At 68.0% G+C, this 16542-nt stretch overlaps 1 protein-coding gene across 2 annotated transcripts in view; it reads right to left on the reverse strand.

The window, feature by feature from the left end:
* The window catches only part of NHSL2 (NHS like 2), a gene marked incomplete at its 5' end in the record, with an annotated part of 33946 nt that overhangs the window by 10376 nt on the left and 7028 nt on the right, over nt 1–16542 (reverse strand). Inside the window, one exon of one of the 2 annotated variants that reach the window (XM_082323351.1) lies at nt 6506–6563. The exons of the other annotated variant lie outside the window; for it this stretch is intronic. Within the exon in view, the coding sequence (XP_082179477.1) occupies nt 6506–6548 (43 nt within the window). Of the gene's footprint in view, nt 1–6505; nt 6564–16542 lie in introns of those variants that run through there. 2 annotated transcript variants of the gene reach the window in all.

Raw genomic sequence — 16542 nt, forward strand, 5'->3', positions numbered from 1 at the left:
GAAGTTGCAACCGAAAAGGAGGGAGCGAAGGGGAAACGGCACCTTTCATCACCCTGGTTTCAGCCTGCTCAGCAAGGTTAACGCGCCCTGCCGCGCCTGTGGACGCCCCACAAAGGTCTCCTGGGAAGGAAACCTCTGTGGGGATGGGCTGGGCACTTGCCCAGACCCCCTGAAACACCTACACGGGTGGAAAAGTCTGCAGGAGAAGGATTTGGGCTTGCCAGGGAGCTGGCCGTGCAGGGAGCCGAGCAGTGCTCCGGCAAAGAGGCTCTGCCGTGGGAACCCCTGCAGCCCCGGCACCTCCACTCCAGAGCAGCGCTGGCCCCGAGCGGATGTGGGTTTCCTACCCAGCGCGGTTTTGTGCCGGAGCCAAGGGAGTGCCGCCACCGGCACGCTGCCTGCCGAGCGCATCCAAGCCCCGATTTGGGCAGTGAAGGCAGAGAGCGGGTTTGTGAGCTTTAAACAGGGGGCTCGTGGATGACCAGGGTCTTGTCCCTGGGGATTTGGGGCTAATCCTTCTCCAGCTGCCCCTGCTGTGGGCAGAGGGACGGCCGCTGTCAGCACCGGGCACTGCGCGAGGTTCTGTGCCTGGTGTCACCCACCGGGCTGGGTGTCACCCCCGGGGACCGGGGTCTGACGTCCCTTCGTCCTGTCTGGTAGCCGGGACGTTCCCGCTCAGCAGCCAGCACCGCTTCATCCGCCTGGGCAGGGGGATGCACATCCCGAGTTTGGCTCGCACGTTGCAGGGAAGAGCGGCAAGCGCAGGGTGCCAGGGGGCGAGGGCTTCCCGATGGCGCTGGGGGTGCCCCTCCCCGTCCCCATGGGTCGAGGCGCTCCCGTTACCAGCGTGACACACACTTCCCCTCTGCCGCCCGCGGGGCCGCAGGGTGGGTGCCCGTCCCCAGCGAGCACGCCACCGCCCCAGCTGCCAAAACGCAGCTGCCTCTGGCCGCGGCATCTTGCTTCAGGCCAGACCCCAGCCGAGGCAGCGGCAGCGATCCCGCTTGCCTGGGCGAAGGCTAGCGGCCCCAAAAGGGGGTCAGGCTCCCCGCACCCCCTGCACAAGCCACGTCCCCCTCTTCCCGCACTGTGGGGTCAGCCGTGCCCCGGCTCCGCCAGCACTGCACCCCGAGCATCGCCCCTGCTGCCCACGGGTGCCATCCTGCCCGCCCTTCCCCCCGGCTCCGCTGATCGAGCGGCAGAGCCTGCACAACGCCCAGCACCCGAAAGCAAGGTGCCACGTCCCTAGCCTAGTTACTTTTATAATTTGTGTTACCATAACGACGTGCCTTAACACCAGGCTTTTTTTCCCCTTTTTTTTTTTCTTCTTTAAATAATTTGACTCGTTTCCATATCAACCAAGAGGTGTCGGGGCGTGTGTGTGTGTGTGTAAACCACGCTGAGGCTTCGCCCAGCTGCAGAGCCCCATCCCGGAGGGCAGCGCCACGCAGCCGGGGACGGGGTTTCCCTGCTGCGGGTGCGCGCAGCCCCCTTTTCTCACACGGGGACGTGGCTTTTCCTCCTCTCGCCTCCCCGTTTGGTGCCTGCCAGGTGGCGATGCCCCAGCGGGCCGGGGGTCCTGGCAGAGGTGACGACCCCCGTGCCCTGGCCTCTGGCTCGCCCCACATGCCCCGTTGTCCCCGAGGGATGGGAGCTGGGAGCGCGGCTGGGCACGGGGCAGGGTCGGGGCACCTCCCCGAGAGCCTGACCTCCAGGGCTGCACGAAGGGAGGGGGGGCACGGGGGGGTCAGGGACCACACATTCACCTCTGCAGACCCCAGACACCAACCCGCTCTTTGGCAAGGTGGGGCTCCGCTGCTGCCCCTCCAGTTCTGAGCGCACCCCAAGGGTGGACCCTGCACCCCGGCTCGCTGCACCCCTCTGCCTGGCTCACACAGACCCGGCCTTCGGCCTTGGCGGGTGCCGATGCTCCTCGCCTTCTGCCCCCACGTCCCCCAGTGGCCACCCCCACCACCCCCGCAGACCCCACAGCAGCTACACGGCGTCCCCCCGAGACTCGGGGACACCCCCAAAGCGCAGCCCCCCACTGCCGCCCTCACCTCCCCGAGCTGCCCGGCACCAGCACCCTGCCGGGGCAGCCCCCCACCGCCCTCCCCGGAGCCGCAGGACGGGAGCTCACCTCCGCAGCCTCGGCCCCGCTGCCGGGGCACCCCCGGGCACCCACCCCGCGGGCTCCGACCACGTGGGCAAACCGCAGCACCGAAACCCGGGGCCGCCCTGGGGCGAAGCGGAAGCGGGCGCAGGCAACCGGCGATGGGGGCCCAGCACCCTGCCCTGCCCACGCCAGCTGCAGGCAGGGAAGAGAGGGCAGCATGGCCAGCTGGCACTGGACAAAGGGGGAAAGGGCAGCGCGGGGGGTCCCTGCTCTACAGGGCTTTCCACCCGTTAGAACGCAAGCGAACGGCGCCGTCCTGAGCTGACGCAGGCAGCGGCGCAGGCATCGCCGAGGCGCTGGCAGGGCTGGTTTCATCTTCCCAGCAGAAGCAGCGGCTGAGGAGGAGAAGGGGTGGGAAAGGGCGGATGAGCCAAGCATCCCTCCCGCGGCCCAGGCACCCCAAACCTGTGCCCCGAGGGGCTGCACTGTGCTTGCACTACCCTGCATGCAAGAGCGAGCCTAACACCCTGATGTTTTGGCTTTTGCTCCTTGGGAGCAGCCGTTCAGAGGGTTTTTTGGGCACAGCCCCGGCAGCCGCTCACAGCCCGGCACCTCACAGCAGCTCCGCGATGTGGTGCGAGCAGCCAGCAGCCCAGCCCGCGGCAGGGGCTGATCAAGCGGTGCTGCTGCCAGTGCTCCTGAGGGCCGGGCTGTTTTGGGAAGCGGCCCGGTGCAGGCTGGGTGCGAGAGCATGTCTGGGGCATGGCCACCGGCGGGAACGGTGCAGCCGTAGCAGAGCCTGCTGCCCTTGGCAGTGACCCTCCTGCCAAGCTTATCGGTGACAGGCTCAAAATATGACATGCCTCCGAGGGGCCCCTGCCCCGTGGCAAATGCCTGCGGGAGGCGAAGGGTGTCCTGGGAGAGCAGAGCTGGAGGGCTCCATCCCACACCCCCAGCACTCTTGACCTGAGCCTGGCCAGCCTTGCTGCTGGGGGGAAACTGAGGCACGGCTGGCGGTGGGGGGCTCACCCCGCACGCAGCTGGCTCCAGCTCCCTGCTGGCATCAGCCCCCCACCCCTGGGCAGGGGTGCGAGCCAGCACCATCAGTCACAGCGGGTGCTGCTACCTCTGCAACAGCTTGCAGAGTCTTACTGAGCGCGAGCGAGTGTTCAGGCTTGGGACGCCACCGCCGCTGTGGGTGCGTAAGGACCGGGGCTGAAGCCAAGGGGAGTTTGCTCCAAGGGGAAGCTGAGCTTCACGCTCTCCTGGGAGAAGAGCGTCCCTGCAGGACCCCCAGCTGCAGAGCACAGAATACCTGCCCTCCATGAGCATCTGCCCGAGTCAGCCCCGCTCCACACCAGCATCCCTCTTTACCTACTGCCCAGGCATCCCGAATCCACAGGGAGATATTCGACAAAGCCATCAGGAGTTGTTTCAATTCAGGCCGAAGCTCCCGTGAGGTGATGCCTCTTGCTCGAGCTTGCTGCCAAACTTTTCCTTCTCAAGCTCGCTCCAAGCAAGCGGACAGCGTCGGCAATGCAGACGGTGCCGCTCGGCTCCTCGCTGCCGATGCAGAGGTACCACAGGAGTGATGTAACGGCAGCAGCAGGCGATGCACCATTAGCAGAGCAGCCATGGCAACGGGTATCAGCACAGCGGCAAGCCAGCCGCCGCCGCCGGTCCTAGCACGCTGGAGGATGAGGACTGCAAACTTGGAGGCTGAGACTGATCCCAACAACAACCCAAACCCCACCGGCAGGAGCCGATGCGTCGCAGTGCCGGCAACATATGCCACCGGCTTCGAGCGAGCACCCCGGCCCGCTGCCGGCACCGTGACTGCTTGCTGCCGGCGCGTGCGGCTTGATGACATTCCCTGTGGTACGGAGCCAAAGCGCACGCTGCTCTGCGATGAGCGGAGAGGAAGAGAAAAGAGCAAACAGCGGGAGCTGGCAGTGGCCGCAGAAAGCGCCTCCTGTCCCAAGCTCACCCCCCGCTGAACTCGGACCCGCCGGTCCAGCTGCCCCGCTGGGATGCGGACCTGCCCGCCTTGCCACAAGCGCTCACCGCGCACGGGCTGGAGCGTGCCCCTGTCCAAATCCAGACACTCCCCGGGACATCGTCCCTCCGTCACATGCCTTGCGGGCACATCTCCAAGCCCTCAGTGAGGCCGGGCCACCCTTACGGCCGTTTGACCCTCTGGTGGTTGAGGCCAGAGGGGCTGGAAGCTTTTTAGAGGGGTGCCCATGCCAGGACGCCGACGTTGCCCTGCACAGCAGGTCTGCGTGCTCCCGCGCAGGTGCCCAGCAGGACCATGGGGCGTTGAAGAATAACACCACCCTGCTGCACCGAATCTGTCCGAGGCTCTCGGCTCTTCTCACGCTCCCTTTTTAACATGCAATCGGCTGATTTTTGTACTGACAGGAGATAACGGCACCGCAGAAGTTGCCGGCAGGGGTGGTGGGTTTGGCAGCTGTGAGGGTCACTCAGCTCACGGGGAGAAGGCTGGATTACGTGAGAGGTTTCTATTAAAACCATCAGCAGCAAAACAGCCAATAACATCACTGTTCATCAGTAGGGCTCAGTGTTAACAGTGCGCTAGGGCACTCTGCCTGCCTGGCCCTGTGATGAGATCCAGTAAAACAGATAAATGCCCTCTTTCTCCAGCTGGATCCCAAGTGATCCATCAGCTTCACCTCAAGCCTTGTGTAGGGCAGGAGCGGAGGGGACGCGTGTGCTCCCCACGGATGGCGTCAGCTGTGACACCACACAGACAGGCCAGGGGGGTGCCGTGCCGCGGTGGCAGCAGGGTGACAGGGGAACAGCTGACGCCGGTCAAAGTCCCCGCGAGCCGCGGCACCGCTGGCTTGGTGACTGCCCGTGAGCCCGGCAGGTGCAGAGGCTGGGTGCCGGGCGGGGGCCACCGGTCAAAAGCTGCGCTGGGCACGTTCGGCTCCAGCAACGCGAGCCGGGACCCCGCCAGGGAGTTTTGGCAGGCAGGGGAGGCGCGTGTGCTGTGGGGGGGGCCTTGGCCGGTGAGCCCGGCACAGGAGGAGCCCCGGCGCGCCATCCGCCCGTGCTGCAGGGACGGGAACTGCCCGCTGCCGCACTCGCAGCGGGGCTTGGCCCAGTACCGCAGCCGGCCAAGATGAACTCACGCCGCTCCCTGCCAAGGGGCCGAGAGCCGACGCTCCTGAGGACGGAGCGGCAGCCCCAGCACTGGTGGGGGGTGCTCGGGGCTTGGCCGCGGGTGCTCCCATCACCCTGCCTTTGCCACCCCAGAGCCTGGCTGGACCCAGGTCCCTGCAGCAAGCCATCAGCCACGGGCGGCAGGATCAGACCCCTTGGAGCCCCTCTCCCAGCCCTGCCATGGTTCCCTAGCAGCCTGGCTTCCTCCTCGTATCGCAACCCTCGCTTCCCAGCCAAAAAACCCAGGCACGAGCCTTTCCTGAGAGCCTCAGGAAACCCGGCATGGCAACCTGCCAGCCCCAGCCAGTCCTTGCCACCCCGGCACAGCATCGCCGCGCACCGCGGCCAAGGGGACCCCCGGGCACAGGGCGGCCGGGGCCAGCTGCCCGCTAACCTTCCCCCGATGATGTCCCCAGCCTGGCCAGGACGGTTCAGCGGCACGTGGATGCCCCGGGCAGCGCTCGCAGCTCTCCCAGGCACGTGGGCTGCCTGTGCCGGAGAGGCTGCAGCCCCTCGCCGGGCAGGGGTGCTTCCAGGAAAGCACCGTTTCCCCTGTGCCCGGCTGGTTTTACACTCCGCGGGGCCGGGACAATGCGAGGAAGTCGCCTGAGAGGGGAACGCGGCCAGGCCCCAGGACAAAGGGGCCCGAGACGTGAAATCAGCCACAGCAGGAGTGACAGCGAGGGCAGCGAGAGCAGCGAGGGCCCCGGCTGACTGCGACGTGGGCAGACCCACGCTCCTGCAGTCCCCACTCCTGCCGCTGCTGGCAAGCAAGAGCTGCCAGGAGGGTACAGCACCCTGGGGCTGGGCAGGATCCGTCCCAGCAGGGCTCAGCCCCGGCCTGAGGAGCGGTCAGCGGGACGCGCGGGCAGGGGTTCTCCGTGCTTCTCTTGCTTTGTCAGAGAACAACGATGCCCAAGGGGCTGGGGAACGGCAGCAAGGATTTAAAAGGGAAGGGGACACAGCACAGTCGAGGCCAGGCTGGGAAAGGTGGGACAAGCGCCACACTGCCAGACAGCACCGACCCCTATTGCACGGCCTCCAGAGACGACAGCCTCCGCATCCCCGTGCCCGACAGGTCGCACCAACCCGGGGTCCTGCCCTGCAGAGTGAGGGCACCTGCAAACTCCACCGCCCTCGCTGCCCGCTCCTCTTGGAGGAGGCTGCCCCGCTGCCCACCCCTGCCCGTGCCGCCTGCCTTACCTCCCCGGTGCCAGGGCGCCAGGAGCCACTCCGCCTTGGCCATGGCTGCGGGCGCAGGCGGGAGGGTGCTCGCTCCCGCCGCCCAGGAGCCCTTGCTTCAAAAACAGGCCGAGAGAAGCGAGCTTCCTCTGCCTTCCCCTCCAGCGGCCGCCTCCAGCCCGGCGGGAGAGGAAGCGACCAGGAACTGGCTGTTTGAGTCAGCGCCACAGCCCATTGTCCCAGCCCCGGCCCCTCTTCCTTCCCCGCCACCGGCCCCGGCGAGGGATGGCGGAGGGGCCGCGGTTCTGCGCAGCCCATCCTCGGTCACCCACCCTGCCGGCGGCTCGCCCGGGGGTCCCGCAAAGGTGGTGGGTCGGGGCGGAGGGGCTCGCCCCTCTCTCCGTACATCCCTGCTGCAGCGCCCGGAGAGGGGACGGGGTCCTGGGGGCCATGGCAAGGACAAGCTGGGCTCCCGCCGGCCGAGCAGAGTCATGGAGCCAAAACATCCCCCAGCCACGTCCAGAGCAGCAGCTGGCACCCTCTGAAAGCCACGAGTGACTTGGGGGGACACCAGTGCGTGCTGGCTCGTCCCCCCCAGCAGAGCATGGCTGTTCCCACATGTCCCAGCTGGCCTTCGGCAGCCTCACCTGGAAAACAGCTCCCCGGAGCCTGCCGCTGCCTCCCGGTTGGGTTGAGCTGCCTTCTCCCCCCAGCCTCCCTACACTTATTAGCTAAAAAAAGTGGGGGCCTTTCTGAATTCACCTGCCTTTCCCCTGGAAGCTGCAAGAACGCCCAGAGCTTCCTCTCGCTTTGGCTCCTTCCAAAAGCCGCGAGCACAGGCTCCTCGGGGACCGCTTTCCCAGCGCCCCGGGGGTTTGTAAAGCTGAGCCTGCTTTTCCCGGGGGACGGAGGCCCCTGGGAGCCAGGACTGCAGCAGAGACGGGAACGCAGCCCCGAGCCCTGGCTTACATTGGGAAGTGGCTTTGGGGCCACTGGGGCAGCGCGGGGAGCACGTGCCCTGCCAGGGGCTGGCGCCAGGCACCCAGCCACGCCGCAGACCCAAATGACGGGATGGGTAAAGGACGGCACATACCAGCAGAGTTCATTTTCCCCCAGCAACCCAGGCAGCACTTGCACGCGGCTCCGACAGACGGGGGGACAAGGAGACGTGCCCCAATGGCCGGTGCTTCTTCCAGGACCCCGTTCTGCGGTTATCGTGCCAGCCAAGGACAGACACAATAACTGGAGAGCTGCCTCCCAGCCCCACCAGACCAGCGGGCACAGAGACCTGCTAACTCATCACATTGGTTCCATCAGCCTACGAGCATGCTGTCTGCTCCAACAAGCCCCTCCAAACACTGCCGTGCTTGCAAGCAAGCATCCTGGGCTCAAGAGCAGCCTGCTTGGCCCTTCCGATGCGCGAGGAAGGGGCGCAGGGGGACGCGAGCCCCCACCAGCATTAGAGGAGCATCAGAGACGCGTTCTGGCCAAGCAGGCAGAGCTCAGGTTCACGTGCCCCAGGTTCGTGCAGCCTTGCCCAGCCCGTTGGGACACGAGGAAGGCTGGATTTTCACGATCAGGGGCACCAATGTAAAGACCCCTCCACGCCTCGCCCTGTGCACGGGGCAGAAGAATGATCCTGCCTGAGACGAGCCAAGGTACCTCCTGGTACGGCGGGTCCCTGCCCTCCTCTCCCAGCCGGTGGGCGTCCCACCCTGCCGGCGACCCAGACCCACCACAGGGCTGCTTCTTATCAAGTTTCAGCTCCCTCCCCTTGGCAGATAAGCTCCAGCCTGGACCCGACGTCACCTCTCCGCAAGGAAGCCTGCGTGTAGCTGCTCAGGAATGCCCAAGCCACGGCGGTCCAAGCAGCCCCAAACCTAAATGGCCTGGGAGCATCCAAGTATTCGCCCCAGCTTCACACCCGAGATAAGTTTCGAGCTGTCCAGTGCCAAATCCCATTCCTCCCTGCTCCCAGCAGCCAGGCGCAGCTCTGTTGTCTCCCCAGGGGAGGCCAGGCACCGGGAGGAAGATCTGCGGGAGATCTCCGGGCTGGTGGGGAGACGCTCCCTGCGCCCGAGGACAGAGATGAGCCAGCTTCGGAGCAAAGGCTGGCCTCACAACCCCCCCTGGGCCCTTCCCGGCAGCGCTGGGAAGGCGATTTGCAGCTCCCAAGAATCCCTTTGAAGATGCAGAAGCGCGATTAGCTCCCGTCCCACTCCGAGCCGCACCGGACAGTTGCAAGGGTGGGAGAGGCAGGCGGGGAGCAGGCCAGCATCCCGCAGCCCCTCTGAGCCCAGCAGCCCAGGCGCTGCCCACCTCCCATGCCCCGCGAGATGGGGGCCGAGGGCGATGTGCTGGGTACCGGCTGGCACGGCATCCTTCATCCCTCAGGACCCAGCAGATCAGCATCCCTCCCGATCCCCCGTGCAACCCGAAGCTCTTTTGCCCCATTTCAGTCCTTTGCAACAATCACTCCAACGGCGGCTGCAAAATTAGACAGAGACAGGCTGTACTTCCACCCCCTCTGCCCGCTAATTATTAAGCTGTGACAGTCACTTGGGCTGTGACAATCACTCCCCATTTTCTTGCAGCTTCTAAGCAATTTTCCTGAGGTCTCTCCCAGGGCTGGCAGCTCCTTGCTGCTGCCCGCACTGCTGCGTCCCGGCTCTCGAGCCAGCGGCCAGGCAAAGGGCAGTGGGCACGGGAGCCGGGGCCGGCAGAGCCCGGCATGCCGTGCTCCAGGGCACATGGGGAAACAGATCTGATGGGCCTCTGAGCCGGGAGCCGCGGCAGACCCCAGCAACCCAGGACTTCTGGCATTTCCAGGAGCTGGGCTGGGTCAGGGAGGGGAGCCGGAGTCCCGGGTGTCTGGAAAGGGTTGCTGAACTGCCTGGGCCAGCCAGGTGGGGACAACGGAGTGACCGGACAGGTCCTGCCTGCTTGTTCGACCCAGCTTTTTCAGAGGGCACCTGCGCTCAGCTGCCCGCTCCCGGCTCAGAGCGAACCCTCCGCTCGCCCTGCTCCCCCCAAATGCCCCCTGCAGATTTGCAGGGCTTTCTGCCTGCCTTAGATAATTTGTGGTATGGGGTCCCTCAGAGACACCCACTACCTTCGCCATCGGTGGGAGAGGGGGGCTGGGGGTGCAGGGGGCTACGCAGGCACGGGCTCCCTGCCTGGGCAGGACCCAGCAAGTGCAAGGCCACCCCGCTGCCTGGGCTGGCTCCCCGCAGCTCGGAGCTGGCTTCCCGCTGCCCGGGGATGGCTCCTGCTGCCCGGGGATGGCTCCCCATCGTCGGAGCTGATTCCCCACTGCCCGGGGCTAGCTCGCCGCAGCTCGGAGCTGGCTCCCCATGGTTGGAGCTGGGTCCCCGCTGCCCGGGGCTGGCTCCCCGCACCTTGGGGCTGGCTCCCCGCTGCCTGGGGATGGCTCCTGCTGCCGGGGGATGGCTCCCCATCGTCGGAGCTGGTTCCCTGCAGCTCGGGGCTGGCTCCCCGCCGCCCGGGGCCGGCTCCCTGCAGCTCGGGCTGCGGGTCAGCACCTGCTCCGCTCGCCGGAGCGCCGCGCTGGGCCCCACCGCCAGCCCCCTCCCTCGCCGCCCCCGCCAGCGAGGCCAAGCCTCCGGCGGAGGTGACCTCTCCCGTGTCCTCCAGGCGACCCAAGGGGGCCGGGGAGCCTGGGGGGGCCGCGGCAGAGGCCGACACCCCCCCCCCCCCCCCCCCCCCCCGCCGCAGCCGGCTCCCTCCCGGCCGGCGGGGCCGGGGGCGGCGGGGGCAGCGCGGGGAGCGGGCCCGGTGCCGCCCCGTCCCGTCCCGTCCCCCGGTACCTGTTGCCGAGCGCATCCTGCCCCGCCGCTGGCTGCGCGGCGCCTTCCGCTGCGCGTTGCCCATCCTCCGCCGCGGCCGCCCGGCCCAGGTGGTCAGAGCGCCGCCGCCCCCGGGCCGCTCCCCGCCGGCTCCATGCCTCCCCCGCCGCCGGGCCCGCCGCGCCGCGCCGCCCCGCCGCGCCGAGCGGGGAGGAGCCGCCGGGCCGGGCCGGGCCGAGCCCAGCCGGGCCGCATCGCATCGCTCCGCACCGCTCCGCTCCGCACCGGCCGCCCCCCGCCCCGCCGCGGCCGCCGCCGGCCCGGCCGCCCCCTCGGAGCCCGCCCGCCGCGCCGGGGCCGCCGAGCGGGCGCCCAATGGCGGCGGCTGCGGGGGGCGGCGGGGGCGCGGGGCTGCGCACCCCCGGGGCGATGGGGCTGGGTGGGGGGTCCTGGGGCTGGGCACCCCCGGGGCGATGGGGCTGGGGATGCGTCCTGGGGCTGCGCACTCCCGGGGCGATGGGGCTGGGTGGGGGGCACGGGGGCTGGCACCCCCGCGGCGATGGGGCTGGCTGGGGGGCACCGGGGCTGCGCACCCCCAGGGTGATGGGGCTGGGTGGGGGGTCCTGGGGCTGGGCACCCCCCGGCTGATGGGGCTGGGTGGGGGGCACCAGGGCTGGGCACCCCCAGGGTGATGGGGCTGGGTGGGGGGCACCGGGGCTGGGCACCCCCCGGGTGATGGGGCTGGGGGTGGAGGGGGGCCAGGGCTGGCCCTGCGGGGTGGCAGGCTGAGCAGCAGATGGATGGAGGCAAGAGGGCCGCGAGCACGGCAGCTCCGAGAGCAGCTTGAGCCGTGGCGCAGTGGGAGGCAGGAGGGTGTGGGGCGAGCTCTTGGGGCCGGCGCTCCATGGGGAAAGCCTGCGTGAGAGCCATGGGATGCTGCAAGAGCCAGGCCTGCGGGCGATGGGGTCTCTGGCAGGAGAAACGGGGGGGTCTCTGGCTGGCAGCACCTCCAGCAGCCCCATCCCTGGCACGGAGCATCCCGGGCAGTGCCACATCTGCACAAGGCTGAGCTGCGCTCGGGGACCCCCACGAGAGGGCTGCACGCCTGGATCTACTGTTGCCCTTGGGCTCCTTCTTCCCCCAGCTCAAACCTCATCATATCGCTCTGATGGGGAAAAAAACCACCCAGGTCGGGGGAAACTTGCTCAGTCTGCCCTGGCCTCCAGCAAGGGAATGGCCCTTTGCACCCAGGAGCCAGAGGTGCTCGGCGATGGCTCAGCCCAGCCGCTCCGTCCCAGGCCGGAGCATCCCTTACACGCCGAAGCTCAGCATCCGCGTAGCGACAGAAAGGACCAGAAAGCGCTGGGAGGTTGTTATGGAAACAGCCACAAATTGGATCAGTACTTGGCGCAAGGAGCGGTTTGTGTGACTGATGTGGGAGCAGGTGGGTGTGACAGCCGCAGGGGTGTGGGGGCCCGCGGTGGCACCCCCGGCCCCGTGCCGTGCCCCCGCGCCGGGGCAGGGCTGCGGCAGCGCCTGGGCTCGCGGGGACAGCCCGCAGTGGGGCCGCAGCAGGAGCCGCGGGCAGCGCAGGCGTACTCCCACCTCGCCCTGGCCGCCCCGTGCTCTCCAGGAAGACGAAGGGCCGAGGCGAGCCTGGGGTGGTTTGTAGAAATGCCATCGAGAAAACCTTTTCTCCCATTCCCCCCAGCCCCCAGCCAAGCCAAGGCACGCGGTGTCGAGCCAGGCTGCAGCGGCACCTCTGCAAATGGCCCCATTATGGGTTGTGGGGTCCACGATTTGACAGCACGGCCGTCCTTCTGCACCCCATCCCAGGGAACCGAGCAAGCTACTCATCGCTCCTAGCTACTCGTCACCTCTTGCGGTGAAGCCCTAGACCGCGTGTCCTCCTCCGAGCCCTTTGGGCGCATGCAGCTCCCCTGTGCTTTCCCAACTGCGCGCTTCTTGCAGCCCGAGCGAGCTCCCCGCGTGCTGCCAAGCGGCTCCCGGAGGGTCCGTCCCACCCCGGCACAGGGGCGCTCCGCGACGGGGCCTGTGAAGGCAGGAGGGTGTGAGCGGCCGAGCGCACCCCCGCATGCCCCAGCCGCCCGCTGCGGGCGTGGAGCTGGGGAAAAGCCCACGCCGGCGGCTCCGTCCGGCCCCGAGTGTGGGAAGCGGCTCAGCTCTCCGTTTCTAAAGTAGCCCCTCTCCTGGCAGAGAAAGCGGCTTCTTTGAAGAAGCCATAAACACTTGCTAAGTGGACGAGCTGATTATTTTCTGGCCAAGAGACCATGTTAAAAAATAATAACCAGCGAGGCAGATGAGCTCATTGGAGAACAACGGCTCGGGGCCAGGCCAAGGCTGGGGGAGCAGGGCCAGGGCTGCTCAGCCCTGCACGGGTGCTGCGGAGAGCGGGCAGCACCGCGCGTCGCTCCCAGCGCTGCGCTGGGCCCCGAGGGGGTCCCACGTCCCGGCGGAGCGGGTGCCGGAGGGGCCACGGCCGCCGAGCTGGAAGGCAGAGCCCAGGAGGCCGAGCCCCGCGCCTGGCAGCCCCTCCGCTCGCCCCGCTGAAGGTGGCCTCCCGCCTTGCGAGCTGCCCCGGCGAGGCCTGCCTGGCCCTGGCAGGGGCTCTGCCTGCAGCGACTGAAAAGCTGGGCTGAAACTGCCGTGCCACCTCGTGTCCCCTCCGGGTCCTGCATTCCTGGGATTCCTCCAGCGCAGCAACATATTTCCTTGCTCGTGTCCCGGGAGCTGCACGGGGCACTAACCCGTCCTCCTGGGATGGGGTACCGCCGGCGGTGCCCTCCGTACTCCCGGCTTGCCCACGGAGCAGCTGCGCTTGCTCCCGCCGAGCAGCCGCGTCCCCAGCAGCCTGCGGGAGTCCGTCACCGAGCCGTGCCCGGGGTGGGCATATGGGGGGAGGCACGTCCTGCGAGCGCTGCACCAGCGTGCCGACCCTGCGCGCCCGAGCCCCAGAGCTCGGCATCATGGTGCCCAGCTGGCTTATGGCCGTGACACAGCCAGGCTCTTCTCCAGGCTCAGGACCACTGCTCTGGGCCCTCCCAGCTGCTCAGGGGAGGGAAAACACACGGTGGGCTCAGCACCAGGGTCCTCTGATGGCCACTGTGCCACCAGCACAGGACAAGCTGCAACGCCTCTGCTGCCCGCACAGAGGTCAGGCCCAGGGGACACAGGGACCCTGGCCCTGATCACCCCAACGACCTGCACCCGCACCCCCAGTCACCCAGAGCTTCCTCTGGCTCGGGAAAGCTGAACGCGCCCCAAAACTGCTGCAGGAGAGAACCAGCGCAGAGCCAGACTGCCACCACGTGCTGTGATGCCATCACTAGTTCGTGTCACTTATGAGCCCCTCGCGGGAGGCATGGGGTGCAAGGTGGCACTGGCATCTCCCCCCGCACGGCCACCGGATCCCCCAGCACCTCTGCCCGCAGCGGCAGGAGCGGGCAGCAGCGCAGGGGCACGCTGGCCACCTTCCTCCCGACGGGGTCCCTGGGGAGGGAGAGGGGGGACGCATCCAGCCCTAGGGCTGGGCACAGGGAGCGGAGGGCGCTGCATCCCGCCATGGGGCTCTGCCCGCTGTCACCATCAGTGCGTCCCGCCTCGTGTGACAGGTGGCGAGGCGCCCAGCTGGCCCATCCCGCCATCCCCATCTCGGCGTGTGAGGGCAGGAGCCCAAAGGAGCCAAGCAGGCGGCTCTGCCAGCCCCGCTGTGCGGGCAAGCCCTGGAGCTGCCCGCTGCCAGCACCCACCTTTGGAGACAGCAGCCCATCCCGCGCCGTGCACCCACCCTGCTCCCTGCCCTCCTCCTGCGGTGCTGCCGGCCCCCTCCCTGGCGCAGGGCAGTGAGTCCAGCCGGCGGGGAGGAGGATAAAACTTCTACGTACCCAGCTCTGCCTCCTCCTCTTCCCCTCCTTGCAGGGACCGTGGCCACGGGGGACGAAAGCTGCCCGGCACCCCACCGGCTGCTCACGGGGTGAGCTGGCAGCTACCCCGTCTGGGAGCGGGGGAACGGCCACGGCGCCAACTCTGCCGCTCGCTGGCTCACTAACGCTAACTCGATCCAGGTTTGCTGGGAGAAAGGCTGGATGGAAACGCTTCTCCCACCCCAGCCCAGGCCCTTCTTAAAGATATAGCTACACGTCCCCACTACAGATGCCGGAGCCATGGAGACGGAGCGGGGCCGGAGCGTCCCGCCAGCCTGCCCCGCACGGCATGGCTGCCAGCTGGCACCCCTCCGGCAGGTCCCGGGAGCTGCAATGAGGGGCGCAATCGGTGGGACCCCCGGAGAGGAGGTGCCACCCCCCTGCCTGCGCTGTCGGGCAGTGCCAGCCCGTGGGCTGCCGCGGGCAGCGCCAGCCTCCCCTCTCCTGTAATTATCAGGGATCAGGCAGCCGGGCGAAGGGCTCTGCTCCGGACTCCAGCCTGGGGCGGATCGAGCAGCCCCCCTTGCCTCTCTGCAGGGAGGGGACGGCCCCACAGCACTCCCCAGGCCTGCAGCGAGAGCACCGGGCTCAGGCAAGCTCCCGGGGGGCTTGGGGAAAGGCTTTAGGAGACCATCGCCAAAGCAGAGGTGGCACACGCCGACGGGCACCACATGCAGCCCGGCACGACCCACGAACCTGCCCCACGCTGCCTGCCCAGAGCTCCTGGGTCTGCCGGGGGGCTCCCCTTATCCATGGGCTGGAGAAGTCCCAGGCGGGGAGCAAGACATTTGTGGGGCAGCAAAGCATCCTGCCAGCCTGCCCTCGCCTCTTGCTACGCCTGTCCTGTGGCTGAGCAGAAACCCGGAGCCAGCACAAATCCCCCCCAGCCTTTTGCCTGACTTCTTCCAGCCGAGCCCCCCGCACTGGGAGCCCTCGGGCTTTCCACGTAAGCATGAAACGAGCCATTCCCACGCACTCAGCGTAGGCATCCACAGCCTGTCCTGGGCTCGGCCGAACCTGGCAAAGAGGGTCTGCACATCCCCAGGGCTGCACGGCCACGCAGAGCTGGCGTGGGCTGTGGCAGGAGGGGCACTGGTGCTGGCAGTGACTCTCCAACAGCCCCAAGGCACCCGCTGCCGATTCAGGTGTGCGTTAGCCTCACTTCACGCTCCTGCTGCCCGTTCTGCTGGCTGCAGCAGAAAATCCCTGTGAGCCTTTTTCTGCCACTTCAGGAAACGATCTGGCAGCTTCTGCCGGTCTGCCAGCTCTGGCAAACAACTCCTGGGCATCCGGGCCCATTGCTCAGGCAGCGACGTGGGCACGTTTGGAAAGGCTGTGCCTGCCCACGATGTGGTGTGCGAGCGGGTCTGCTGTGTCCGAGATGCTGCCTGGCTGCTTGTGAGACAGCGGAGGGCGAAGATGCCAGGCGGCGAGCCTGGCGCAGCCGAAATGCGCCGCATGCACGGATGAACCGCTCGGGTGCAGGCGAGCCTGGCGTGCCAGCAACGCTGCACAAAGCAGGAGCTGACGTGCACCCACGAACCGCCTGCGCGGGGGTCACGTATGCGGTACGAGATGGATCTGCCACCTCCAGACCAGACGGTGCAGGCAGGTCTGGAGGATTTTAAGGAGCAAACACAGCTCCTTCCCACCACCACGCACGCTTCCCTACAGCCAGACATCATCCCTGTCCCCGGGCCTGGGGGGCAGAGCCTGCCAAGCAGCTCCCGGGATGAGCGCATGCTATCACTCCCCTTCCCATTAGCACCATCCCAGCTGCTTTGGGGGAGCTCAGAGACCCTCCCTCTGCTCCGGCTCCCCTGGGTACCCACCAGTCGGCAGGGCCTTCTGCCTCGTCCAGCCGCTGCCCGAACCTGGCCTGCCCACAGCCGGTGGGTTTCTCTCCCAGTGTGGGCTGCAATGGGATGAGCTGGAGCATCTCAGACTCCCAGCAGCCCTTCGCCAAAGCCATCGGCTGAAGAAGCCCAAAACCGGCCCCCCAGCCCCCCGAGGCTGGCTGCACCCCATGGCCTTCGGGGAGGCAGCCATCCAGGCCCCCCCTTGGCTGGGCTCCCGGCGCAGGCGGGAAGGGAGCCGGTCCCGCACAGGCAGCCCCTTGCAGGTGGCCCCGGCAGCCCACGCGCTGCCTGACAGCCGGGACCACCCGGGAGGCTGCCGGCTGCTGGCCACAGCCGTGGGGAGGGGGAACGCCCCGGGGGGCCGGCCGCAGCCGGGGAGCCTCTCCGTGCACTAGACAAGGGTGCACCCACAAGCTGCATCTGCAAAGAGAGATCTGCTCCCTCTGCTC

Source organism: Platalea leucorodia (genome assembly GCF_965183815.1).
Source record: "Platalea leucorodia genome assembly, chromosome: 10".
In the NCBI taxonomy this organism is placed as follows: Eukaryota; Metazoa; Chordata; class Aves; order Pelecaniformes; family Threskiornithidae; genus Platalea; species Platalea leucorodia.